The 27,086-nt window shown below is 39.2% G+C and overlaps 2 protein-coding genes and 1 long non-coding RNA gene across 9 annotated transcripts in view; 1 reads left to right on the top strand and 2 right to left on the bottom strand.

Moving 5' to 3' along the window:
• The window catches only part of PLAGL1 (PLAG1 like zinc finger 1), a 48,834-nt gene extending 38,044 nt beyond the window's left edge, over positions 1-10,790 (top strand). For all 7 annotated transcript variants that reach the window (XM_085055738.1, XM_085055743.1, XM_085055739.1 and 4 more), the window contains 3 exons: positions 3,197-3,316; positions 4,697-5,184; positions 5,576-10,790. In XM_085055738.1, coding sequence (XP_084911864.1) covers positions 3,197-3,316; positions 4,697-5,184; positions 5,576-6,851 — 1,884 coding nt within the window. In that variant the 3' untranslated portion in view covers positions 6,852-10,790. The remainder of the gene's footprint in view (positions 1-3,196; positions 3,317-4,696; positions 5,185-5,575) is intronic.
• Positions 6,878-15,281, bottom strand: LOC146439692 (uncharacterized). Its single transcript, XR_014850878.1, has 4 exons — positions 14,139-15,281; positions 11,791-11,869; positions 9,517-9,570; positions 6,878-8,230 (listed from the first exon to the last, which is right to left on the bottom strand). It is a non-coding gene; the product is annotated as an uncharacterized LOC146439692 (long non-coding RNA).
• A 3,605-nt stretch (positions 15,282-18,886) lies between these two features.
• Positions 18,887-26,778, bottom strand: LTV1 (LTV1 ribosome biogenesis factor). The gene is made up of 12 exons (XM_085055746.1): positions 26,678-26,778; positions 26,547-26,590; positions 25,731-25,862; positions 24,966-25,154; positions 24,544-24,631; positions 23,524-23,644; positions 22,576-22,825; positions 21,784-21,911; positions 21,172-21,311; positions 20,900-20,952; positions 19,989-20,189; positions 18,887-19,379 (listed from the first exon to the last, which is right to left on the bottom strand). Exons 2-12 carry the CDS (start codon positions 26,547-26,549, stop codon positions 19,266-19,268), a joined length of 1,419 nt encoding a protein of 472 aa, XP_084911872.1. The 5' UTR covers positions 26,550-26,590; positions 26,678-26,778; the 3' UTR covers positions 18,887-19,265.
• Positions 26,779-27,086: the final 308 nt, after the last annotated feature.

Below are 27,086 nucleotides of genomic sequence, written 5' to 3'. Positions count from 1 at the left end.
AAACTGAATGCCCTTGAGTCCTAGGTAGGCATATGGTGAGATTATTTGGCATTATTATATTCAGCAATACTTCATTCTAGAAAAAACAAAACAATTCCTCTCTTTTTTTACATTTCTGGACACATGTTGTTTTCTGAGCACTTTACCCTCTGCTCAGGAACAGGGCATTGAGTGAACCTTTATGTACAATTTTCCATGCTCATTAAATCTGAAGACTTAACTGCATAATTTAGAATACTGCAATGTTGCCATGAAATGATCAGTTTATGTTAAAGACTCTTGACTTCATCTTTGAAGAGAGCGAACAAGGTACTCTGTGTTTATAAATGAAACTAGAACATACAGTTTTGGTTTTTATTGTTTTGGCCTCTTTATTAGGCAGTGTTTGTTTTAATCAGAAATAACTCTTTTGCACACTTGGGAAACTGAAAATTATCTGTTGAACATAATGCTTCTGTGTCATTGTGGTCAACATTAAAATTTAAAAAAAATATTAGTCAAAAAAAGTTACTATTAATTAAAATCCTGCATTTCAGTTTCATTTCCAAGACTGGCATATATTTCTGTGGCATAGTAGTATTTACAATTTTTCCTCCAGTTTTGTTTCTCCACCTGCACAGTGAGAAAAATATTTACTGTATATTGATGATGAGAGAATAGCATTTCACACTCTTAAAATCTCTTATAACAGTATGGAATATAGTTGGTTTTGGGATTAATATTAAAATAATTATTAAGAAAAGAAAAATGTGAAACAGTATATGCTACTCTGAGACATACTTAGGCTGTGTTTGAGATTCTCATGCAGTCTGTATCATTTGAGATTTCGATTTGATATGAAATGCATGCTATGCTTGTAAAATTGACAGGATTACTAATACTATATTTGGGAAACATGAACTTTTCCAATAAGTAGCTGTTATAAACTGGTAACTTACAATTTGCAGTCTAATTTAAATTATACTGAACGAGCTCTCTGCTGAGTTCAGCAGAACTCTGCTCATTGGCATTAATGGAGAGCTGCATCCTATATACTGACACAAAGAGTGTCCTAGGATGACACACGTGTCTTGGAACCTTTGCTGTGCTGTATGACATAGGGCATTTCTTGGGTTTTATTTCTCTTAAGTCCCAGTATCATGCAGGGTACTGTGGCATCCTGCGGATTTTGTCCTGGTCACTGAAAGTGATGGCCTTGTGCTACACTTAGGCACACCCTGCTGGTCACGCTGTGAGGCTGGTTTAGGGCTGATTAGGAAGATACTTTCTCAAGACATTTTTAATAAAGTGTATAAAGATGGGAGTGGGATATGGGAGTAGGATTGGTTCCTTCCCCCCTGTTTTTACAAAGAAATGGGATTTCAGTGACATGAAAGCAGACGTGTAACTGGCATACTGACACCACCATTAGCTTACTTGCTGACCTAATGGCTGCAATCCTTAGAAATAAGTGCTTTAAAAGGTATAGAATTGTGAGGAAATAAAAATCATCCATGGTTGCTGTGTGATCCCAGGAGAGTTTCATGTGGGCGCTACAGTTCTCTTATTGTCACTGGTGGCACAGTGTAAAAGATAACTTGTAGTGGATTTGGGTACTGATATTTAATGTCAGTTTTACTGAGATTAGAGCTTTTGAATTACTTCACTGTTTCACACACTGATGCACTTGCTCTGCCTCCAAAGTCACATTGACCAGGTCTCAGCTTCCCATAAAGGAGATGGCTGCTGGTCCAGGAATGCTGGGCAGAAAGTCATGACAATGTCATGCTGTGCAGTTGTTTGTGGGTACCAGTCTCGGGTGTCACAGCCAAGGTCCCAAGACATCCTCGAATATTTGTCTTGCAATGCTTGATGAGCCTCCTAGTTAATGACTCTGCCTCATGTCCTTAACTGAGGACATGGAACTCAGTCCTTAACTCAAGGTTCCTCTCCTGAGTGGAGAAATCAGGATGGACCATTTCTGTTTAGGCCAGGTGTTATCAGAATGTACACCCAACCCACACTGTTTGTAGTTAGCAGGCAGGCTTGTGCTTGGGAGTTCAAAAATTCAGTTTTCAGCATTAACGCCACAATTACCCCTCACCTGTCTGCATTCAGAATCTGAGTTGTCTTTCCCCTACCATGCTAGTCTCAGATGTAACACCGATGTTAGTAACACTAGTAACACTGATGTTACAAAATAAGTGGATTTTATGATGTCACATTTTCTGGAATAAGACTCAGCTGCTCTCTTTCCAGGCTAGTTTGGTTTTTTTCAGTGGCATGGGTTCATCTTAGTTAAAATAAAACTACAAGTGCAGTTTGGCTCTACCCCTGTTGCAACAATGTTGTTTTTTTTATAGATGAAGAAAATTGTGTACAGGGTCAGGGAGTCATATAAATCATGACCCCAAAGTTTAGTTTTCTCCTTTGCATTTAAAGAACTGACAGATCTTTAGCCAGTGAGTGTAATCGCTCCTCTCTTTTTCTATTTGCTGTATAATTGACTGAAAATATTTGTCAGAAGAGGTCATAGTCCAGTCCAAGGAGAGATTTGGGCAAGTACGACTGGATGGGAGACTGTAGATTACGGGCTGCCTTAATCCTGTGGGGGAAGGCTTCAGTGGAAGGAGGGCAGAGTTACAATAAAGCACGCTCACAGCAAACCTGACACATCAGAGCCAGCACATGAAAAGGTGCCAGTTTGACTTGCAGTCCACATATTTATCAGCTCTGCACCCATGCTCAGTGTGACATATCCAGGAGGCATCCGAGCTCTCGTGCATTCATGATGCATTTTTCCTTTGTCTGTACCCTATAGTAAAGGGTTGTGTCCAGCGGGCTTCCAGACATCAAGGAATGGGCATGGGATATTGCTTGGAAAGGCTGCTGGATGTCTGAATATCACAGACAAATGCATCTCACTGAGCGAAGGTCATGAGGATTGAGGCATCCCTCCTGTGACTGCCCACCCCCCCTCCCCAGTCTCTATGCATACAAAATTTTACTTTCAGAAACAGAAAATGTCAAGCCCTAGTGGGTAGTAATGCACAAAAAGTGCTTGAATCCTGAAACTAAGTTACCAATAATTTGAACAAAGTCAAAAATGCAATTTGGGTAAGGACAAAACACTGCACACTCCTGCCCCTCCTCTCTTTCTTGTTTGGTTGAGGAAAATTGACACAAGTAAACATGTGCTGCTTTTTCCCATTCACAGCCAATTGAACCCCACACAGAATTGAAAGTATGGTATGCTGCCGATTACGCCAAATTTATGGAAGCTTCTGCAGTCTTCATTAAAGAAGAATCAGATGTCTGTCCTTTGCCTTCAGTAGCAGTAAGTACCCCTACTCTGCATTCAAGCCATCACTAGACATGGTAAATTATGGTTTATTTACATGTTTTCTCTGTTTGTGTAACTCTAGTAATGCAAGCATAGGCCACAGAGTATTTGGCTAACACAAAGCCAAGAGCAATTTTAGCCAAAAGACTATTCAGAGAAAGATTGTTCTTCCTCTCCCATGTTTGTAATCCAGTGGAGCCATCAGATGTAGTCAGAAGTAAGTGGCACCACTTGATGTATTGGAAAGACTTCAGACTGGCATTATTTTGTGGATAACCAAGCTGTTCAACTTCATACTTCTTTCGCTGATTCCACTTGTTTTGCTCTGAGTGACTGTCCAGAGTACCCACTAATTATGTCAGTCTTTCCTGTTCAATAACTCTTCTCTTCTAATTCAAATACCTTCCCCTGTGTAACACAGAAGAAATCCTTAAACTGATTGGAAAGGTTTGTGAAGTGTGGAAAACGTGGCTGTGAAAACCAATAATTACTCTGTCAGGAAATGTGAAACAGGGAATACAAATGAACCAGGAATTCATGCTCCAAGGAGGCTTATGAGGCCTTCAGAGTATACCCCAGAAGGAAAGTGTAGAAGAGCCACAGCATCAGACATGAGTCTCAGCGGAGAGGAGGGCTCAGTCTGGAAATAAAGATGGAGTGGACACAGCCTCACCATGCTCTCTGGAGCAAGCTAGCCCAAGAGCAAGGGAAAAGAAAGACAGTTTATGAGAAGCTTACATAAAAGGTAGATGAAGTTGAGGAAGTACATGGTCATGTATTAATTGGAAGTACATCTTGTCAATGACTGGATTTTTTTTGGTAATTGTCTCTCATTGGAATTTTTATAATATCAGTATTTAAAGTGAATTCAACTGAATCTAGTAGAGCTTTTATTTTTCCTGTGTGGTAAAGCAAGACACAAGGAAATCTGTATGGCTAAAATACATTTTTGTGCAGAAACCCATCTCATTTTTGTGTGGCTGCAATAGCAGATAAACTATGTCAATCTAAGGATAAAGTACTAATTACAACTGCTTTTATGAGTAATTTCATAAATGCAAAAAATGTAGAGACTTTGAAATTCAATAAGCACAGATAAACAAAGGTGAAGGACTCAGGACTGTTACAGTAAATGTTAAACAAAAACATGTAAATCAGTATTTAGCCAATGTTACTTTTCCTTTGATTTTGTACTCAGAGAGAATCTGTTGCCAGTTGAAAAACTGGGTGGTAGTACATGGAAGTAAGTATCACCAAAGACATTGGGAAAGCCCAGGATGGATCTTGGGAAAGCCCAGGAGAAGATCAGTGATAAGATTATGACCTTTCCTTAGAATGGCTAGTAAGAAAGACCTGTCTCTGTTCTCATTGCAGAAAGAGCCCGTAGACCCTTGGATATGCTCCAGCTGTGGAAGCACTTTTGGAACTTTTGCTCTGCTGGAATCTCACCAGTGCATCCATAAAGACCGAGTCCTTCCTACGAGGTTCAGACCACCAAATAAATTGGGACCTGTAAAAGCAAAAAGCAAACTCAAAGGGAAACTGAGAGGAGCGTCATTAGGCAAAAGCATTACTCAATGCTTTGGGACCATTTCCTGTTCCTCTGCTGCAAAGTTCAGCTCAGGAAGCACTTGTGATGCTCTTGTAAGGTTTATACCTAAATGGAGAAACGGTCGGTCTTCACTGCTGAAGGGAAAAGAAGTGAAGCAGCCAGATAGTTGTCCCTGCCGACTCTGTGGGAAGATATTTGATTCCATTGACAAGCTCACGGTCCACACTTACGCGCACAAAGGGGAGCGTCCCTACAAGTGCTCACAGCACGGATGCACAAAAGCCTTCATTTCCAAATATAAACTGCTCAGGTACAGCTCTGAACGCATTCCTTTTCTGCTGGGTGTATGGGGGGAAAAAAAAAGACATCTTTTTCCTTTGGGGTGTTTTAGTGATTGTTAATCCCTGAGGTCCAGTTTTTATTATTCTTGTTATTGACAGAAGTGGAGAAAACTAATCTCCCTTAATTATGATGCCTATTCAAAAAGACAATGTTGAGCCGTTTTAATCTACTCTATACTTCATGATTAACAACTTCCTCCCCCCCAAAATATTTAGGCTTTTACTAATAATCTGAGAAGCTGTGAAAATATCTTCCTTCAAGAGTTCCAGTGTTTTCAAGTTTTGAGGCTGCAAGAGTAAATGTACTAGAATAAATATAAACACAAATAACTTTTTTGTGTGTGTTTTGTTTTCTTGTAGGCACTCAGCCACTCATTCTCCACAGAAATCTCACCAGTGTGGCTACTGTGAAAAGACCTTTCACAGGAAGGACCATCTAAAGAATCACCTTCAGACTCATGACCCTAACAAGATGGCCTTCAAGTGTGAAGAGTGTGGCAAGAAGTACAACACCAAGCTAGGCTATAAGAGACATTTGGCTCTTCATGCTGCCACCAGCGGGGACCTTACCTGCAGAGTGTGTGCCCAGGAGTTTGGCGGTACTGAGGTTCTGTTGGAACACCTCAAAAGTCATGCAGGGAAACCAACTGGCAACATGAAGGAGAAGAAACATAAGTGTGACCACTGTGAGCGTCACTTCTATACCCGTAAGGATGTGCGACGTCACATGGTGGTTCACACAGGCTGCAAAGACTTCCTGTGCCAGTTCTGTGCCCAAAGGTTTGGGCGGAAGGATCACTTGACGCGCCACACTAGGAAGACACATCCGCAAGAGTTACTGAAGAGCAGGTTGCAGAATGGTGACTCAGTGGGTCTCCTCGACCAGCTCTTTTCATACAGACTGAAGGAAGATGCCAGCATGCTGTCCCCTCTTCCTGAAAGGGTCTCTGTGCAGAATGGGATTGTGAATAGTTCAGAAACACAGGAATACAACTGTTCGCATCTTCATTCCCAGCCAAGCTTGCAAACTGCTCTTCCTCTTGAGTCTTCTCCTCACTTGCAAAGGATGGGCTGTGCAGACAGCCTTCCGGCTGTCCCTCCCTCACCATGTTCAGCAGCTGTCCCTAGCAACCTGAACCTTCATCAGCCTAACAAATATGACCTTAGTTCTACCTCATTTGCAGCAGGATCCCTCAAGAATCTACCGATTAAAGTGGATGTTAAAGGTTACAATGTTCATCTTCTTGAGGACCTGCCATTACCAGAACCTCAGTCTCTCCACAAAATCAGTATGGAAGAAGCTTCCTCAGGGCCTGCAGGGGATACTGACAAGTACCCAGTGCACAAAGAGACAGAGGCAGCAGTTGAAACTGCAAGCCTGCCTTTCATGGATCTCACTCATGTGATGAGTTTCTGGCAGCTCCCTCCAGGTGACAGCCAGAACACTACTGGGGACATCACAATGCCATTTGGCTCAGAGGAGCCATCACACAGGCTGAATGGCCTTGGCCAACAGCAAGGTCTTCAGCTAGCAACTGGTGGGATGGCCATAAACCAGCTGCATCATCTTCCTCGCTCCTTTCCATCCACTACAAATTCTGTAACGTTGCCTCACTTTCACCATGCCTTCAAGTAACCATCACCCTGTGTGGGTTTTTTCCCTTTTGTTTTTTTAAAGACTGTGCTTCTTAAATCTGTTAGGATGGGGTGGTTTTGTTTTTGTTTTGTTTTTAAGAAAAGCTGCCCAAGATGTTTTCAAAGCACGTTATGAACATGGTAGTTAAATTCAGGGTGTTAATAAACAAGAAGCTCTATTTTTCATACTATTAGTTTTTTAGCATAACAACAGTAGAGCTAACATATTTCCCTCAGCTCCCTCTATATTTTTGTTTCTTACTTTTCATGCAAACAAATAAATAACTATCTTCAATGACAGCAAAGTATCATAACAGGCACAAGAAAACTGTGGCGGCTGTAATAGGAGAAATATGGTTAGGGTGAATGGGAAGAAAGAGGAAATCACAAAGAAATCAATTTAATGAGCCATAAATCAGAGCAAATTTGTACACATGGCAAATGAAACAAACGATTTGTCAGCATCCCATAGATTTCTGTTAAGCACTTAATTAATGAACTTTATTAATCCTTAATTTAAGTCAGAATCATTCCAAAAGAAAATCTTATGTCCTCATTTCACTTTCCTCAAATGAAGATCATCACTATTATGATTATGTTAAACAAGATTTTGTTTTATTATGGGCAGTTCAGCTCTGAGCCTCTCCTGCATCTTTCGTAAGGTCTGGAAATAACTACCACTTCTAAACAGCTGTGTAAGAGCTGCTTTCTTGGATATATACAGTTCTCAGAATGGGAAGGGAATTGTCTCAAATGTTAGAGCAAAACATTAATTTTCATTTAAAGCTGGATCTGTCAAGACATCAGACACTGCTCTCTCTCTCTCTCTATCTCTCTAGTAAAGCACTTAAGCATTTGCCTAAATTTAAGCTTATGTTATCCCATTGGGTCAACAGCTTGATTAATTTAACACTTAATAAAAAATAATGCATCCTACCTAAGGGGCATTTATTCACCTTTTGTTGATAAAAATGGCCTTTGTTGAGTCTGGGAAATGGTTATTAATTGTAACCATCCAAAATGTGGGCTTTCACAGTAAGCCAACCCTGGCCCAGGGGAGGCTGTGCCCAAGCAGGACCGGTGGGGATTCAGGGGCAGCGCCATGTACGGAAGGGCTGCGGTGGTGAGCTGACACTGAGCCCTGCTCAAAACCAGGTTCTGAACCTGCCTGACAAGTGCCGACTGAAATTAGTGGGTGTGATAATGGTTGAGGCTGTTTTACTCACAGGAGTACTGCTTAGAACCACTGGGGCTGCTGCAGTTGGACTCCAGCCTTTGTTTCTTGCAGACTAGAACCATGAGGACTTCCATTTGTTTCCTGGGGTCAATTGTCTGTAAACAGTTCCAGTTGACAATGTGTTGGTGTGACAGTCCTATCACCTGAGGCATGAACAAGCAGAAACTGCAGAAGTTACATTTTCCAGTAGATAACATTATTAAACAAACAAACAAACAAACAAACAATTCACAATTTACTTTGTCACCTAACCCACAGTTATAAAAAATAATTGCGGTTTTAGTAGATAGGGCAGTTACTAAAGGATTCTGTTGCAGGTAAAACAGACAGAATTTCTGAATCTGAGTAAATTCTCAAAATCCAAGAACTACTCTTCCATTAAATCCCAAGAGAGTTCATAATACCCAATGATCATTACAAATACGGTGTGAAGCAAACATATTCTCTGCTCCCTCATTAATCACAGGGAAATTTCCAGAGAGCTTAAAAAAAAAAAAAAGATTGCTGTTATGCTGTTTCTGAGCTATGGGTCATTGTAGTTGTACAATGTAATTGAATATTCTTACAAGTTGATCAGTACTTGGATCAAGGAAAGGTCTTATTGCAGTTCATGAGAGAATATGTTCTGCAGATGCAGTGCTGAGGGATATTTTTTGTTATGAAGATTTTTGGCATAAGACCAAATGAAAACCAAAATGAATTTTAAGATAATTTCTGTAATGACAACAGCAGGAGTAAGAACAGGTACTGCACAGTCATGTCCAGTGATTAGTTATTTAAATTGCAAATTCCAGAATAGGGAAAAGGTTGCAAACAATGTTATATGTACGTTCCACAGCCAGGCTAGTATTTTCATCTGGATTTGGAAAAGTGTGTGTGTGTACTCACTTAACTGTGTTTTTTCCCTTGTTTGTGCAAATTGTATTCACTTGGCTTCATCCAAGCTTTTGTACTTGTAAAAAAAACCCAAAAAACTAACCTACAACAAAAAAAACTTAGCTACAAAAAAAAATTTGTAGCACTGCCTGATCATACACATTTTGTCATTCTGGTTTGTGCTTTTATAAGAGGTGTCAGTCATTACTGAAACACTTGTCCTTGAATTTAAATGTGATATTAAGAAGAAAACATTATGCAAACACCGAGCATGTTCTTTCAGCTGCTGTTTCAGCCCCTGTAGCAGGGTGCCTGATCCTGGGCTGCCAAGAGAGGTGCTGCTGCCTGATCTCAGCCTCTTCTGAAATACAGAAAGATGATAAGCATTTCTCACCAATGCATATATAACTACAGGTTAAAGACCAAGTCTCATTCAAATAAAAAGAATATAACCACTTTTTAATGCATTGTAAAGTACTTAAAATAGGATAGGCCATGGTGCAGCAACTAAGAGATGGGGCAGAAAGATCTGGGTGATCTTAAGGTATTTTACATTGCATTCAAATAGAGATAAAAATACTCTTTTATCTGAACTCTGCTTGAAAACCTGTAGAAGCAGATGTGATGAATAAACAACAGAATTACTAAAATCAAGTGATACTGTAAAATAACAAAATTTATTAAACATTTGGTCTCATACAAAAAAAAAGAATTCTTTTTATGAAAGAAAAAAATACAAACCTGCTGAAATAATGTCAAGAAGCTAAAATTATACTACATGAAACAAAAGACTGCATCCTCTATTTAAACACTAGTAGTTCTATTGCTAAGTTCACATCCTCCATCTAAAACCAAGCTCATTCTTTTTCCTTCAGTTTTATTTGCCAACTTTTCCTGTTGGAACTTTCTGTTTTCTTAATGAGTTGCTGTTAACTTCAGAGAGTTTTTCATAGCCAGTCTGAAATGGTATGGTACATTCCATATATAAATGATTAGTTCTTTTTTTGCTAGTAAAATTTTTTAAATGCTGTTCCTCAATACACCATTCCTGGCCTTACATTTTTTTGTAAGATACTGGAAACTAAGCTGTGAAATCCTACACTTCTATACACAGACAGAAAATAATGGGGACATACACACAACAACAAATACAGTAAAACTTGCTCTGACTGTTGAGGATTCATTTACTTTGTTGTTAAAGAAAGCAACTGTGGTAACATTGCACAGGATAGTATGGAATGGGTTTGGGGTATTTTTCCCTCTTCTCCCTGGATTGAAAGAAAAGCTAAGAAGCATCTCTTTAATATACTGGGGCTACTGTCATGCCCACTTTTTCTAGTTCTAGGAGTTACAGTTGCTTCAGTGTCATCCTTTCTGTATTCATCTAATCATTATTATCTAGAGCCTAAGTATTTTAATTAAACTCTTCAAAATCTGGTATTTATTACTGCTATATCCAACTACTTTTCATCTTCATTTACTTCATGAGCATTTAATAAGATTTTAATTGAAAGCCTTAATCAAAATTAATTGGGCTGAAAAGCTCCTACATGTTGCATCACTGAAAGCTTATACAACCTGATCCAAGGCTGACAGTGGATCTTGTGACCTAAAAAATAAGAAGGGATATACCTCCACAACATTTATGTCTTGTTAATCAATTTCTAAAAGCAAAGTGTTTAATGCAAGAATGAGATTTGGTTTTAGTCTGAACTCAAAGTGCTTTGAAGAAGATGCACAGCATACATGGCCATTTATCACGTATCAATCACTATCATTTATTGTTTACTGGAAGATTTTATTAAATATTCACATGAAATTCCACAATGTTCACTTGTCTTGTTCAATATATCAAAGCATTCGGGGGAAGAAAAAGAAAATCACATGGTACTGGATCTTCCTACATTGTGTTAGAACCACTGAATGAATTGGTGGTAATGTCCATCCCCTGTGGGCAATCATTTAATTAAATCTTAGCAAGGGATACAAATAATCTCACAACTTTAAAAAGGACAGCATTATAAGATTTGTAGCCTAGAGAGAAAAAAACCCAACCAAACCTAAGCCAATGAATTTTAGTTCAATGAGTGTGCTTATTTTATTGGTAGCTGTAGCACTTCCCGTGGAAGTCGTCCTGGAAAATTGTGTTGCTTGAGACCTTCCATAATGTAGCAGAAGAAAGCCTTAACACATCCATGATGGCCAGCCACTCTAATCTTCTGCCATCCATTCGTGGTCTAAAAGCAGCAACAAGCCATATACTTGCTATTTGTTATAGAAACAGCTTTTATATTTTACTCTACTTTATTTAAGAAGATCAAACCTGTATTCATAGGAAGGTTATGGAGCAGCTCATCCTGGAAACCATTTCCAGGCACATAAAGGATAAGACCATTTATTTGCACCACTCAAAGCCAGTTTCTCACATCTGCTTTCTCAGCTAAGAAGTGCTCTTGGGTAGCACTGAAACTGATCTCTTACCTGCCTGTAAATGCTCTGTAAAGCACCTGGCAAAGCTCAAGTTTTACAGAAGATGCTGCAGCAGTAGCCAACAGCCCAGCATGAGATGTCTGTTACAGCAGAGCACAAACACTGCCTACTTGGGACAGGACTCTTCCAAATCAAAAAACATTTAACACCAAATGAGTATTCTCAGCAGCCTATACTGGGGGCCTGAGGAGCTCTGCAAAAGTTTTCAGTGAAATTGATTGCTTCAATTAATACAAATGAGCTCATATTGCAAACACCACGACAGGATATTGTAAATACCAATAGCAAACAAGGTCTTTATAGTGTTGAAATAAAAAAAATAGTAATGATTTCTTACCTAATCTTTCCTGAAGAATTTTTCCTAGTAGATACACCCAAAGATTTTCCTGTTTTCTTCAGTATTTCTGAAGACGTCTCTGCAGATCATTATTTTAAAAATTTACTTGCCATAAAACATGATAACCTACATAAACTCATAAACCCCAGAAATATAGGCATCAAAGATACTGATAGAAGTAGCAGTATGCATTATACAGGTTATACTACAAATAACCTTTAAAATAACTTTAAAAAACATCTTCTAAACATAGACTGATATGTGTCGTGATTACCAGCAGCAATGGGTTCTAGAAAACCCATTATATGGTATCCTGCTTATAGAGAATTGTTTTAGGGAAGTGGTGGTGTTAATTTTAAGGCTGAATCAACAAGGGCATTTGGAACAAACAACACTCAAAGCTTCACACCTCATCTAAATATACTTAAGGTAAAAATAATGGAATACATCTTCAAATTGAAGATTTAAGGTTATGGAAGTCTTTATGGGCAAAAGGAACCACAAAGACAGACTGTATATTTCAGATCTATATGGACACTTCTGTTTGAGGTCCTCTAACTGAGAATGCTGAATCCCACCTGAGGACCTAAGTGAAAACCTGTGTGCATGCAATCCACACAATGGATCAAGATAATGACCAGGAAAGCCATTCACTATCAACAACGTCTAACAACATTCAGGGCCAACACAGTCTCATTCAGCCATCACACTGCCCTTCATGTTCTCAGACCCTTCCTCCTGGTCCAGTGCCTTTTACAAAAGCAGTCCAAGTATCCTTACCCTAATACTAAAGATATCACATATTTACAAATTATTTGTCTTGGTAAAAATACAGAAAAGATGGCCCAAGCAGCCTCCAAAAGCCTTCTCCAGACCAGTAGTGTGGGCAAAATGGTTCTGAACACAGGGCAGATACCTGGCTTCAGGAGTCTGGCAGGGACACCTGGAACTTCAGCAGAGAATAGGGAGTTTTGGGCTCTGTTTGGAGGAGGATGAGACAAAATGGGAATCTTTCTCTCTCCTTCCCACAATCCATGTACTTTCTCACCACTGCTGTAGTACAGGATATACAGTCCTGTAGTATAGGATGTACATCCTTCACAAGGCCACTCAGCAATTTGTCCTTCCTAAAAAGCAATTATCTAATTCCTTTCTCCACAGCTACCACTGCTCTTGCATGACTTGGTTTCCTCTAAGAGCGAGAAGGAAAGGCGGGGTCTGCTCTTAGAGCTGGTAAAGTAAGACCAGAAATAACAGTCATTAAAGAACTCAGCAGTGGAAATTCAGAAGAGCTTGACCCCAATCAAGGAAGGAAAATGTGTCCTGCTGCTTATACTGCATCGTTGTCATCTGGGGGAAGAGAGAGCCTGGAATCACGGCAGCTGCTTTTGCTATCAGTCACGAATTCCTGCTCTGGAAGTGAGCCCAGAGAGCCCCCCCTTCTCCCTTCTGCTCTCTGCCTTCTTAATACAGGCAGGACTTTACTGAGACCCTTTTCAAGATTGCTCCTATGTTTTATAAGTTCCACTATCATGAGATATTGTCTGTATGTGCATCTTTTTGGATCTGTATCTTCTGACATGGGGAGCTTTGTGCAGAGGCTGAACCTACTATTAGTAGTGAACCAGACCTGTCTTTTACTAAATGCCTTTCCCTGTCTGCAAAGCTGGGTGGAGAAGTGGAAGAGCCATGCCATGGGAGTGGGGAAGCCTGTGTACACTAGAGTTATTTTGAATAGGGAGAGAATGTATTTTACCCTGTTATACGATAGTACAGATATCCTGACTCCTCCTGAAGTGTTAATATCAGACCCCAAACTTGCTGCCTTCAAGTTTAAAATGTATGGTTAGTTTTCTTCCCTATTGCCTCTGCCTTGCATACCTACTCAATTCAGGCCAAAAAATAGAGCTGAAAATCAGAGCGTATGGAGGGAATTAATGTTCACATTCTGTTGTGCCAGGGCTGCAAAACAGAAGCCCATCTGTGGTTAGTAAGATGTCACTGCCTTACCAAAGATCAGTACAAGAACAGCAGTAAGATAAAGCAGACCACAAATCTGGATCGGTGCTTGGTGGGGGAGAAGGTGGGAGAGGGTGGCCCTCCTTCACAGCTTTTGTAACCTGCTTGACTGAATACTATTAAGAAAATACTCCCAATGCTCCTTCCAGTTAGATTAATTCCCTGGCTATTTCTGTAATGGAAATAAGAGAAGACACTAACTTTAAATAAATAAGCACATATGTGAGACTCATTCACAGCATCCAGACTTTGTCCTTGGAGGAAACAATAGCGTCAATGGATGAAAGACTTCATATGAGATTACACACACACATCAGTTTTAACTATACCTTTTGCAGGGGCTGCTTCTTCACAGTGGTGGTTTCTGTTGTCTGTAGTCTCTGTTTCAAGATGCTGAGGGACTTGCACTTCCCACTGAAGGCTTTCTTGCCACATTGGATCAGCTGGGATGCAAAGAAAACCAGTTGTTTAGGGGTCGGAGTCATGCTTTGTTAATGATGCTTCTTACCCAGGCTTTAAAATTGCTTATATCCAGGAGCAGGGAGCTGCAGCAGTATTTATTTTGGGCTCAGTTCAACTCCTGACAGACTTCATCAAAACATTTTAAAGTTGTCCTAGTACAGCTATGGTTCAACACAAATAAGAAATAGAAACCATTTCCAGTTTGTTCTGCTCAGGGACATGATGGAGGCCAGTCCAAATAATGACATGAAGAGAAGAACAGATTCGATCTGTGAAAGAGCTGTTCCATTGGACTTTCCCCAGACACACACCTGATTTTCTTTCTTGGTTAAGAGGGAGAACAGTCTGATCCTGTTCAAGGGGCCAATATTTTCATTATTAGTTCTCTGGGTTTAGATGTATTTTGGAGCAGGATCTTCCCTGACAAACAGCAGTGCTGTCCATCCCACCAACAGCACCGAAACAGCCCCAGGCTGAATGGGAGCAGCTGCTTACCAGTACCTGTAACCTGTCAACACAGAAGGAAAACTAGGGACAGCACCTACAGCTGAAAGCACAGGGAAATTTAAGATAGATACAATATCCAGTGCCAAATTTGTGGAAGAGCCATGCCACAAAACAAATGAGGTTTTAAGATTCAAAGTGTCAGATTTTAGCACCGCTCTCACTCTTCTGCAACAGGATGGGCAATCCTCTTTGTGAGGAGCACCATGGAAGCAAGGACTAAACTACAGCCTCTTTCCTGTACTTCAAATTGCATGAGTCTATCTGCAGCTGGTAAATTAAAGAACCTCTTTCTATCTTTGCTTACTCACCCTTTCTAGTTCTCAGTTATTCTCTTGATCTTCTCATTAATTTCTCTATGCTGTCCACTCTACATAGGAATTAAATAGATGCCTAAGCAAGAATTTTGGTTACAGCTCAATTGGATTAAACCCACCTCATTCTACTCAAACCCACATTTCTAAATCCTCATTTCCCTTTGAACCTTCTATTCATATGATTCAGGTCCTTACCTTCTGTTTCTAGACATTTTTGACAGCAAACTTGAGTGGAATATTCCTCTGCAGTACCAGAAGAGCAGCAGGTATCTGTGTCTTGCTCACTGAGGAGCACACCAGGCCTGCATCATCAGGACACAACACAGAGAGACATTGTTGAATATAGTATCTCACACAAGTCACAGCAATACGAAACTTCTCACCTCTCTCAAAACATAGATCTCTCTCTTTTCAAACTACTTTGCTGGATAAAACCATTGGGCTTTCATGTGTCTTGAGATACCAAACATGGAACTACTAATGCAAACTCATTGCACCTTTGTGTTGGTTCTTACAGTCACTCAGTGTATTCTTGTTTTGTTTAGTTTGTTTTGAGGGTTTTTTTTCCCTTGCCAAATCAGTTTTTAGGACTATTTCAGGGCTGATCTGATCTACCTCAGAGACAGAGGATCAGTAACACAAACTGAGGATCAGTAACACAAACTGAGGAGCAGTAACACAAACTTCAGCAGGCTTTGGAACAGAGCCTGGTGCCCACATTATGCTGTCAAAGGGACTATGTATCAGATGGTTTATTAGTCTACTTTTCTCCAAGACTGAAATAACAAATTCAGCTTAAAACCCTTGAACAAAAAAAGGAAGCTGCAAGTTAGTAATGTATGCCTCAACAAGAGAAAATACATTCTTTTAAATTCAGAGTATAGTAAATATGGTTTTGGACAAGCAGGTAAATTAAGATAGTGCAAGACTGAGGATGAATTCACAGTATTTCTGTGTACATTCATTAATTCTCCAATCAAATTCACTAAGAAAGCAGTTACTAGATAATTTGCTGTTTTAAACATGTTCAACCCACTTCTCTACTAGCAGTCGTCTCCTTCTCCAGTGCTCATTACCCATTTCAGCTAAATGCATTGACATTCCCCTTAAAAACGTTTTTCTCCAGAACATCTTATGCAAAATGTTTTCCACAGTTGTAGAAGGGGCCAGACCTTGACTTCAGGCAGCTGTGCAAAATGCAAACCATGCAAGAGTCTTGGTTACACAGTACAGAATGCCTTGATTGCAGTAGTCAGCACTGGGACAGGGCCCTTGCTGGAACAGTACTTCACTGCCAGGAAGGCACATCTCCATAGAATCACAGAATATCCTGAACTGGACTTGTCAAATCCAGCCCTCCAGCTGCATGCCAGGGTTCCCTTTTGCACAACTCCCTCCTTATTTATCCTGTTCCAACAAGGCACAAGCTCTCCTTTGCTATGACAGGCAGCATTGTTTTCCACATGGCTGCTTAGGTATGTGCTTTTCCCTTGACATCACGGTTGGCTGAGGAGATGGTGGAACAATCCCTAAGTTCATCACTACTGACCTCCACCCAGATTTATTGTGTTTGGAAGTCAGCAGGAGCTAGTGATACCCAGCAATGGCTCAGGTAGAAAATGTCATGCAAAGTGGGACATGATCTTCATTATTAAGATGGAACATTTCCATGACATGCTAAACCACATTCCAAGATGATCTTACTTTGTAGATGGCAAATTTGTTGAGATTTGTGTTTAAATCACCATTTTTTTGGAAAAAAATAGGTGTTTAAGTCACATGGAAAGTAGTTACAGCCCTTCTAACTCCAAAGGCAGTCACACACTCAGAGCAGAGACATGAGGGACATGACTTCTATTAAACAAAAACAGCCATTAAGAAAACTTGAAAGAGTCCTTTTCATTTGACTTATAGCCTACAGAGGAGTTAATTCTCTGAATTAACTTCTGTAAGGACTTCCCATGTAAGTGTTCCTTACCGACTCTTACTAAAACAAAAGAAATCCTTGTCTTGCTAAGCAGATGAGTGACTGCTTTTGTTTCTTACCTTTTCCTTTGGATCTTACCACACTCCAAAGCACAGCGTTAAGGTTACTACACTGTTTCACTGATTACAAGTGCAGAGGAACAAAGCAATTCTGTAATGTTTTTGACTCTTTTCCTATTGTCTTTGTTTAAATGTCTTTCCTTTTTTGTTTCCAACAAAGAGCTGTTTCTGTCCTTATTCTGGACTATACTCTTCCTTTCAAGTGTCTTCCTCTGCCTACCCCATCTCTTTATTATTTTTTCATCCCCTCAAGGTTTTTTTTCTTTTGTTTTTATTTTAAAGGACTTCAGGTATAAGCACAGTATCACTGAATCAGTGATGAGAAATCTAGCAAAGAACACATGCACTGTCTTTAGTAAAAGATTGTCCATTTTGGTAAACCACAAAACAATATTCCACCCCAAAGCACTGAACAGCATCTGTTACTTACTTGTTCCATTTAACTTGTTTCCTGGTATTTGACTCATCTCAACAGAATTGCTTCTCAGATTTCCTCTTCTGTGGTGTTGTCAGGAGTCATGAGTACTGGGTGGTCAGTATTCAAGTTACCACAGAATCAGTGATTATGCAATTAGCAATTATGACACAGGCAGACCCTGCTTAAGCTTTTGAAGCACATGAAAACTAGTACAGGTATTAACTAAAAAAAACTCTGCAAGTTTTCCTCATCTTACGGGTTATTTCTATTAATTCTGTTAACAAACAATTTTTGAAAATGAAGGCTTAATCTAGATATGTATACTGTATTGACACTTTAGTTTTCTGAGTGATGATCAAGACTTGTCGACTCAAAATGCCTCTTTATTTCCTTCTCCAAAATCATGTTACTTTACTAATTAAAATGTATTATAAAAGCCTTCTTCCAATAAAAACAAGTACTTTGAATTGTTTCCGTACATTAAAAAGCTCCATCAGTCCCTGTTAGCTTGTCTCCATTGAGTATTCACAAAACTATTGAAGGAATATTGAAGATGCTTTGAATTCAACAGTAGTCAAGCCACTCCACTGATGTGTTGGTTAGTGTGTCCCTTACAGTAAAAAAGTTAACTTTTCACATAAAGGCAGAAGATTGCTCAGTCTGTAACCTAAAGACCTAAACCTGAGGGTTTCTTATGAATACAGGATTCAGGACTGACTACAAATCCTATTCATTGCATTCACATGTTATGGACCAATCACTATCAAAATAATTCATGTTCACAGTACAAACATTTAAGTTCACCTCCAAACTAGAGATTTTGGCCCTCAGCTCATCTTTAGGAAGTCTTTATAACAACTGTAATGGGTAATAAGTTTGTATTCAAATAAAACTAAATTTAATGCAAGACCTGAGGAAGAGTATGCAAAAAAAACCAAGACAGTGACTATCTGTAACTTACACTATTTATCCAAGTATCTGCTGTTTGTTTGCCATACTACTCAGACTGAGTACTTCCAGTACAGCCAATTCCAACAGCAACATTAAGGGTCACCTGACTACTGTAACTGCAACATTCCTTGCAACAGATTTAACTTGCAAGGAAATGTAAAACTCAGGTCAGGTAACAGAGATGTCTAGCTACACAACAGCTTTTCAGATACCTCTGTTTACAAAAGGTAATTCTACAGCTTCCATCATAGTACCAAAACAATAATCTACCCAAAAAAAGAACCACGGAGGAGTGGGTGAAAACAACTTACAAAACTGTATCACAGCAAGGCACTATATTCAACCAACAGTATAACAGAAGACATAAATGAAAATACTGTTTTGTAAACTGAAATAATTTAATAGAAGAATCTAATCAGATAAAATCTGCAGGATTCTGCTGATTTGTTGAATACATTCAACAAATATCTATATAACTCTGTTTGGTAATAACTTGTAAGAAAAATATTTGTAATTTTAATACATTTCTATTGTAATGAAACTATGCAATTGCCATGTCACTCATGATAGAACAGACATCACCAAGACATTGTTTTATATATAATTTCATTTCAGAGAAAATGGTAAGTTACTGGGTCTTGTTACAGTGAGATTTGAACAACTCCCTTTCAGCAGGACTGGCAAAGCTGAATTAGCACTTCCCTTCTCAATACAAATGAAAAATTAAGGATGTTTCCACAGTAAGTTTCTCAGTTTCATCAGGACAGCTTCAGACCTTGTACATTTTGTTTCAGATTGAGCAATTCTTTTTCTTGTCTTGTTTTCTCCAATTTGAAGGCCAGCTTGTTGGCTTTCTTCTCCATTCTGCGCTCCTGTGCATAGGAGGAACAATGAGCAATTTACAAAATAGGAATTAACATGCAAAATCAAACCACTTCAATTAACTCTTCTAGATCATGAAAACCACAGCAATCTGGACACTAATATTTTTTATGGCACTAATTATTAGTAGTCAAATTAATATGTGTACCACCAGGATAAACCTCTTTAGTCAGCAGAAGCTTTGAACATGCTGGCAATTTCTGTTCCTAAGTAAAACAGCTAGGATTTCATTGTGGCCAATTAGGATTTTCCATGTTACTTTCAGGTATTTTTCACTTCGTGTAACCTGACACATCACAACTATTTCCTTTGCTACTCTGGATTGTAAGGACATATGAAAATCCTTTCACAGTTGTATTTGCAGTAGTGGCCACAATAACAGAGCCAAAATTTTGATATTAAAAATCACTACGACAAAATTACGATGTTACCTTTCTTTCCAGTACATCTTTTTTAAAGAAGCAATAATTAGTCTTTTGAGACCATCAAGTTTTTCACAGTATTTTCAGACACGAGAAGTGAGTTTTAAAAAAAGTTTGTAAGACAAAATTCAGATAACATAAAATGCTTTGCAAGCTTTTATTTCCAGTCAGGCATACCTTTCGCTCCTCTTTTATTGCCTGTTTTCTGGCTTTGCGATCCTCTTTGCTCTCATCCTTGGAACGAGGCTGTGTTGATACTTTTGGCAGGTCACTGCCATTAATCATTTGCATGCGTTCCACCTGCTTAGCAGTGAGACCTTTCTGAGGCAAGACATGTAGGGGAATTCCAGTCTTCTGAGAAATTTTTATTGGCTTGGGCTAAAACAGTAAGTGCACATGGTTTAGTGGCCCCTAGCTTTCTCTCCAAGAAGTGCACATGGCACTGCCTTACCAGTGTAAAAACATTAGATCCAGATTTAACAGTAATCAACATTAAGTGTCCTCATACTATTTTATTCCCTCACAAAAAGACACACTAATCCCAAAGCAAGATATCAAGAATCTGGCCTTCCAGAAAATGAAAAAAAAATTTCCATTTTATTTAAACATTACTGAAAAAATAAAGAACTTAAGTAGGCACTTAATATTTCTTTATAAACTTGCAAGAAAAAGGTTTCACTTCAAATTTAGGAATATCAAGCTGTGCTCTAATGATGGGGAACATATTGAAGGCCAAATAACTCGAATAAATTGTTTCAAACCATAGGGAAAAAAAAATGCACACAAATAATGTGGCTGTGAGACACAGATTACACAAAGGTATATCACAGATAACAACAAAGGAAATTCCTTGTTCTCTGTGTTCCTGCCTAGCTATTACAGAAATTGTGAACTGACTCAGTTTTCCTTCTAATAGAAGAAATATATCCAACCCCTTCTTTAGTGAAGGAATAATACCAGAGGCTAGCACTATCCCCAACACTCATTTCTGCTCCCTGTCTTTAAAAACAGATACCCATTGAGAAAACAAACACATTTGCCTCAAGTTTTCCCAGTGTTACTCATCAGAGTAAGTTTAATAATTTTACCTTTGATGGCTCCTTAATAAGTGTTGGGTGATTATATAAGTTTGAATATGTACCTAGGTCACAAAGAAAAAAGAAAGTAGTCAAGAAAGGCTTGCAAATAGAAATGAGGTAAATGTATTATGAATTGGACTACTACTTTGGTTTTGGAAATTCCTCCTATTGTGCTCAGAGCATAAACTGTTTTACTTGAAGCACTGTCTGAAAAGTTCTGAAATCACCTATCATTTACTTTGAAATCCTAGGAAGAAATAAGCAAACTCCAAAATACTTACTCAAAATGGATTCGCAATCCCACTTTTCTTTTGGCTCCTCAATAACTACAGTTACAATTTCTTCCTTTTCTTCCTCACTATCTTCATTTGCAGGAGAGTCCAAATCTTCACTGGGTTCAAGAGTATCCAATTTCACACAACTTTGAAAAAGTTCAGAGAAGAAAAAAATATGGTTTATCTTTTGTTGAAAAATATGTACATTATGTAAATCCAGACTCCCTTCAGTAAAACCCCAGACCCAAGAAAGCTATTTTCAATGAAATTTGCATCAAAAGTGGAGTTTCCTTAAGTAAGCCTCCACCAAATAAACTAAAAACATTAGGACAAAGACACAGTCAACAAAAGAAGTATTTCTGCATTTCAAGAGACCAAATGCCTCTAGATACTACATTAAGTTCAATACAGTATACAAAACAAGCATAACCTCACTCAAATCAACAAAATTCCTCCACCTAATTTTATCATATGAATGGATAATACTCATATGCAGCTGCTTTTACTGTGGGATGCAAACTTTGAGTATATGAACTTGAAGCAACATGCCCAAAATTTCATTATAAACAGAGGATTACATAACTACTTATGTGAAGCAGAACTTCTGGGAATACATACTTCTTTGCTTTCTCTTTGTAGTAATCATCCAGGACTTCCTGCAACCGAGCATTGTCTGTGTTGATATAACCTTCTAACTCCACATTATCTAAGGCTCCAATTTCATCTTCATCAAATTGTTCATAAAACTAAAATAAAGAAGTGGATATCTATAATTAGATTACATTTGTCATGCAACTTCTTGATAGCTTTTTGACACGTTTTTTATCTTTTTCCCCTCCCCTCTCATTTGCTGAACAACTGCCAAACACACCTGCTGTAGGATTTTCTCCTTATTGTCAGTATTCTTTCAGCATGGGAGTCAGAAAGTTATCTTATATTAATAATACATAAATCAGCTTCTAGAAAACCTTTCTTATTCTGATGCATTATTTCAATCTGTGCCTTAAGAAGCCTGCTCAGAACAAAAGCTACACCCTATTTCCACTGCTCTGACAACATTTCATGAATGTATACTTTACCAGGTACCTGTACATGGTTTGCTGTGTTGAACTGAGCTTTTCATACAAAAGTGTAACACTAATTATGAATGCTCATATAGTCATTGGAGTAATTTTAACTCTATCAGTGCTAGGCCTTTCAATACTAATTAACACCATAACCTAGATAACACAAGCCTCTTAATGTACCCAGTATTAAACATGGAATACATGCAAAGGGCAGTGGTTTGCTGCCCTGACTGCTAAAAGCATTAAAATCTGTGTGCGTATAGAGAACACCACTTGATGAAATGAACCAACAGATGAAGAAGCATTTAACACCCTTCACAGTTACACTCTTGAGCTGCCTCACCTTCTCAAATCTGTCATCCAACAGGGTTAACTGCTCATTCCGCCTTATTACTGAAGACGTCATAGAATATTCCGTGAAACGACTCTTGGTTTCTTCTTGCATAAAAAGGAATTCTTTTGTTCGTCCATTAACCTCATCATCTGATAAAGGACCTTCTGAATCATAGTCTTTATCACTACTGCAGCTATCCTTTTCATCACTATCATCTTCCATATCTTCCCATTCATCTTCATCCTCAGCACCTGATCCCCTGAACAGAAGGATAAAATAGTTTTAGAACAATACACGGACCTGTCCATAGCTCTTACCACTGCTGGGTTATCTGAAACAATTTAGCAGTAACAGATTTAAATCTTGAAAGAGAAAAATAAAGAGTGAGACTTTTGCCTCAAAGCTGAAATAATTTCTAGTTGGATCACACATCTGTGCATTGAGAGCGAAGTTATGTTTATATTCAACTGTACATGTCAATGCAGAAAAACACCAGCTGCATTCTTGAACATTAAAATGAGCAAACCTTCTAATTGTTCTTTAAATTATGAGAATGATACCAAAACTAACTAAATAAAATGCAGTGGGGTATCACATGAAACATTTGTAAAGGCTGCAGAAACACCCATTAGCCTTCATCAATACTATTCCTGATGTATTTTACATGCGATAGATGACAATGTTTTAAGAAGTTGAAGAACACTATTATTCCAAACATTGCCTATAATCCATGAGCTCCAAGTGCCAAATGAAACCCATCTCTTGGATAACACAAGAAAATTTGATTTTGCAGTCTACCATCCAAATAACAAGAGGTAATGCTTTTTTTGCTTTTAAGCCACCAAAGTATTCAATTTGAAATCTGAAACCATTGTGGCTTTCTACATCACCACATGAAATAGCAAACAGCATCTCTCCTATTACATATGGCAAACATTTCAACAAAGCTCTGTCTACCGCTTCTGTGGTTGATTTGCTTGTAGAACAAAATCATCTTCCAGGATATTTTCTGGATTGTCAAAGTCAAAATCATCATCAAGAGCTGCAACAATATCTGGGTCAAAATCTAGCCGTGGTCCTAGAAAGTTAAAAATACAAAACAAGCATTTAAACTTCTCTGACATTATAAAGCTACCTTCCTGGATAAAACCCAATCCAGCTGGACTGTTAGTTTGCAGCAAGGAAAGCTTAAATCAAAGAATCACAGAAATCCTCAAGAATATTTGTAGATTTGATACAAGCCAGGGCAACTCACTAGTGTCTTGTCAATTTCTGTAATTCAGAAAAAAACATTTCCCAGAGGTCTTAAGCTTCCATAAATGCATTTTAATATAGAATATTGTAAAAGAAAAAATAATCAGGTTAAAGTACCACATGATCAACAACCAACAATAGCTCCAACCCTAAAATTCCCTACATTACAGAAGGTTAGAAAGTGTTTCTCTACTGAAATTAAGGGAAGTGTCTTTAGCATCCTTCTGTCAGGACAGAGAGAACAGCTATAATTCCTTTCTGTTACGAAATATGGAGATAGCTGTAGAGTCAATGTTCAGTGCAAACATGGATACATAACAAAAGCCTACCCACAGCCTGTAACACTGAAATAATACTAATGAAGGAATGTAAACACTGCTCCGCATTTGAAAATAAACTGAGTGAAAATCCAGTTCCAGACTCGGATTCAAACAGAGTGAATTATAAATTAATAGTACTATCTACAGTTTTTCCCTGTTATTAGTTTGTATTTGCAACACAATAGTGAGAGCTCATGTATTCCACCTATCCAAGCAAAGCTAAAAAACTCTTACTAGTGAATCACAGAAAAAAGTCCCAAATTGAAATATGGGTCTCCCACAGATCATTCCTTATGTGTGCTATTGAGCCTGTTCTAAGCCAAAGAAAAGATACCACAACTGAAGCTATAATTACCATCTAGTTCCTAGATGGCAACTCACTTTACAGAAAGGTAAAAAGTACCTGAAACAGGAGCAGCTTTATTTAACAAGCCCACATCCTCTTCAAACTCTGTGGCAAATACTGAGGAAGGCAACTTAATAGATGGAGCCTTAGAAAAATAAACAGAAAAACATGATCAGAATATATTTGTTCCTGGTTTCTCATCTGAGTTTACACTAACAAAAACATGCAGGTACTACTGTGACGAGAAGAAACTCTGTGAATGCTACTTAAATGTTACAGCAAGCTCTACTTTATCAGTGGCAAATTTTCAAAGTTATACAATGACAACTACATGAAGTACTGGCAGCATTAATTCTCATGTCAATTTTCTATATATATAAAATCACAGTCACAGTAACACTTGCTGAATACAGTTAACATGTCTGCAGGATGTTAAGGCTCCAAAGAACAGCATTATCATTAGCAAAAATACTACTTACTGAAATTCTCTGAATTTCATCTTCTATGTGCCCCTCACTTGTGATAACAATTCTGCTTTGCTGTCCACGCACAGATGGGACAAGCTCAGAGGGACCAGAGGCTTCTTTGAGATGCTGCAGATAGTCATAGTCATCATCAAAGAAGACACCATACTTCCGCTGCTCTTCCCTTCTTTGCTCCTCATGCCCCTAAGAAGGATGGCGGGAGGGAGGGAAAAATTTTTTTAGAAAAGTATGTAGTTAATGTACAACAAATAAATGCATAAAAATAATAAAAAGGCATACATTTAGCTACTTAAGGCCATTTAAAACTTACTAGCAAAAAGACTAGTAACACTTCTACTGAGAGTGCCTGAATGTTAAAGTCCTTGCAGTCCTCTTTCCACTCCTTACCCTAATGCACAGCTAATTAGAACATTATGATAAGCTGGTGCTATGTTCAGGTGCTGTCTGAGCAGGACCTTGAACAACTCTTTCCATCAGCAACGTAACCAACAATGCCTGTTTTACCATGGTGAGTCACACAAGTTTTTTTGTTTTTAAAATACATTTACACCCCAAATGCTAGTTAAGTCATCCTTCAACCATCAAGCAGTAGCTCACAAATACGAAATTCTCTACATCATTCCCTTCCTTTTAACAAGCTGGACTAAAAACTACCTTTTTTCAAGCTATGTTTTTAATTGTACAATTGCATACCAAGTTTTTCTCTCTCCATGGTGTTTCTTATCTGAATGAAGCTCAATATTAAAAGTGAGTATTTACTTTCTGTGTAGGCAGCAGAACTCTCTGGGGTGCAGTATCGTCAGCAGCAAGTGGATCCCTCTGACTTCTGTGCACTAAATGAAATGTCACTGCTTTCTTCTTCTCTATGAACGGTTTCTTTTTCTTGTGGGGCTGCAAAAAGAAATTTGGTTAACTATTAACAAAAATTGAAATATTAAATGCACCTAAAGAGAACCATTTTCTGGAGTGTGCTGCTGTATTTCTTCTAAGGCAATGACTTATAAACATATGCTTGGAGACAAAGCACTGAGACCAGTGTTAGCTTAACTCATCTCCCCACACGCACAATAGTAATTTCATATGTTCTAACAGCAAACGCAGCTTATTCAGCTGCAAAATGGCAATACATCATACAATAAATATCTCATAATTGCACATTAAGTTTAACATACAGCCCTAGAAAGGAATTCCTAAGAAACTACAACACATTTCATCCAAGAAACACATGAAACTAACACAAGGAAATTAATCTAGACACATCTTGCTTCTTTGAGAGTTGTTCAGACAGCAGTTCCTGCAGCAGCAAGTCAACACCAGCCATGAGGACTATCCGCAGCGCTAACATCGAAATACACGAGTTCTGGATCGAAAAAAACTCCAAGTGTTCTCAGCTAGGTGAAAGCCTTTCCTACCGGTTAGCACACCTGACCTGGGAAAACCCTTCCACCGAGGCTGCCAGCTTCACTTACCTAGCAAAACGTGTCAGAGCAGATACAGGCAACCCAGGGGCTACTCTCTTGCTCTGCCCTGCCCTCTTCCCCCGGCAGCTGCGAGCGCAGAGCCCGGCACACTCACCATGGCGCTGTCCCCGGGCCGCTCCCGGCTCTCCCGGTGTCCCCGGGCCGCTCCCGGCTCTCCCGCTGTCCCCGGGCCGCTCCCGGCTCTCCCGCTGTCCCCGGGCCGCTCCCGGCTCTCCCGCTGTCCCCAACCCCGCTCGCTCCACGCGCGCCAGGCCTCAGTGCCACCCGGCTCTGCCCTCCATCTTGGGATAGACCAGTGGCCAGCGGGGGGAAGGCGATGGGCTGCCAGGCCGGGCAGGTTAGTGGGTTTTTGTTTCTCAGTTAAAAAAAAACGAAACAAACGAGAGTGTTCTCAGAACAGAATAATATTTTAATAAAAGAGAGGCTCTGCGGACGGAAGAAGAGTGCTTCGTGCCGCCCACCAGAGGCACATTATCCCAGTTCTCCCCTCGAAATAGTGAAGAATGGTTCGGGCCGCCAGCGCCCTCCATGGCAAGGGGCGGTGCAGGCGGCCAAGGGGCAGCGCGCATGCGCAGCAGCCGGGCCGGGCCGGGCCGGGCGCGCTGAGGGGCGGGCGGGTTGTGCGGGTTGTGCG

Source organism: Lichenostomus cassidix, chromosome 3 (genome assembly GCF_008360975.1).
Source record: "Lichenostomus cassidix isolate B80296 chromosome 3, HeHo_3.0, whole genome shotgun sequence".
Lineage (NCBI taxonomy): Eukaryota > Metazoa > Chordata > Aves > Passeriformes > Meliphagidae > Lichenostomus > Lichenostomus cassidix.
This window is presented reverse-complemented; position numbering and strand designations above follow the sequence as displayed.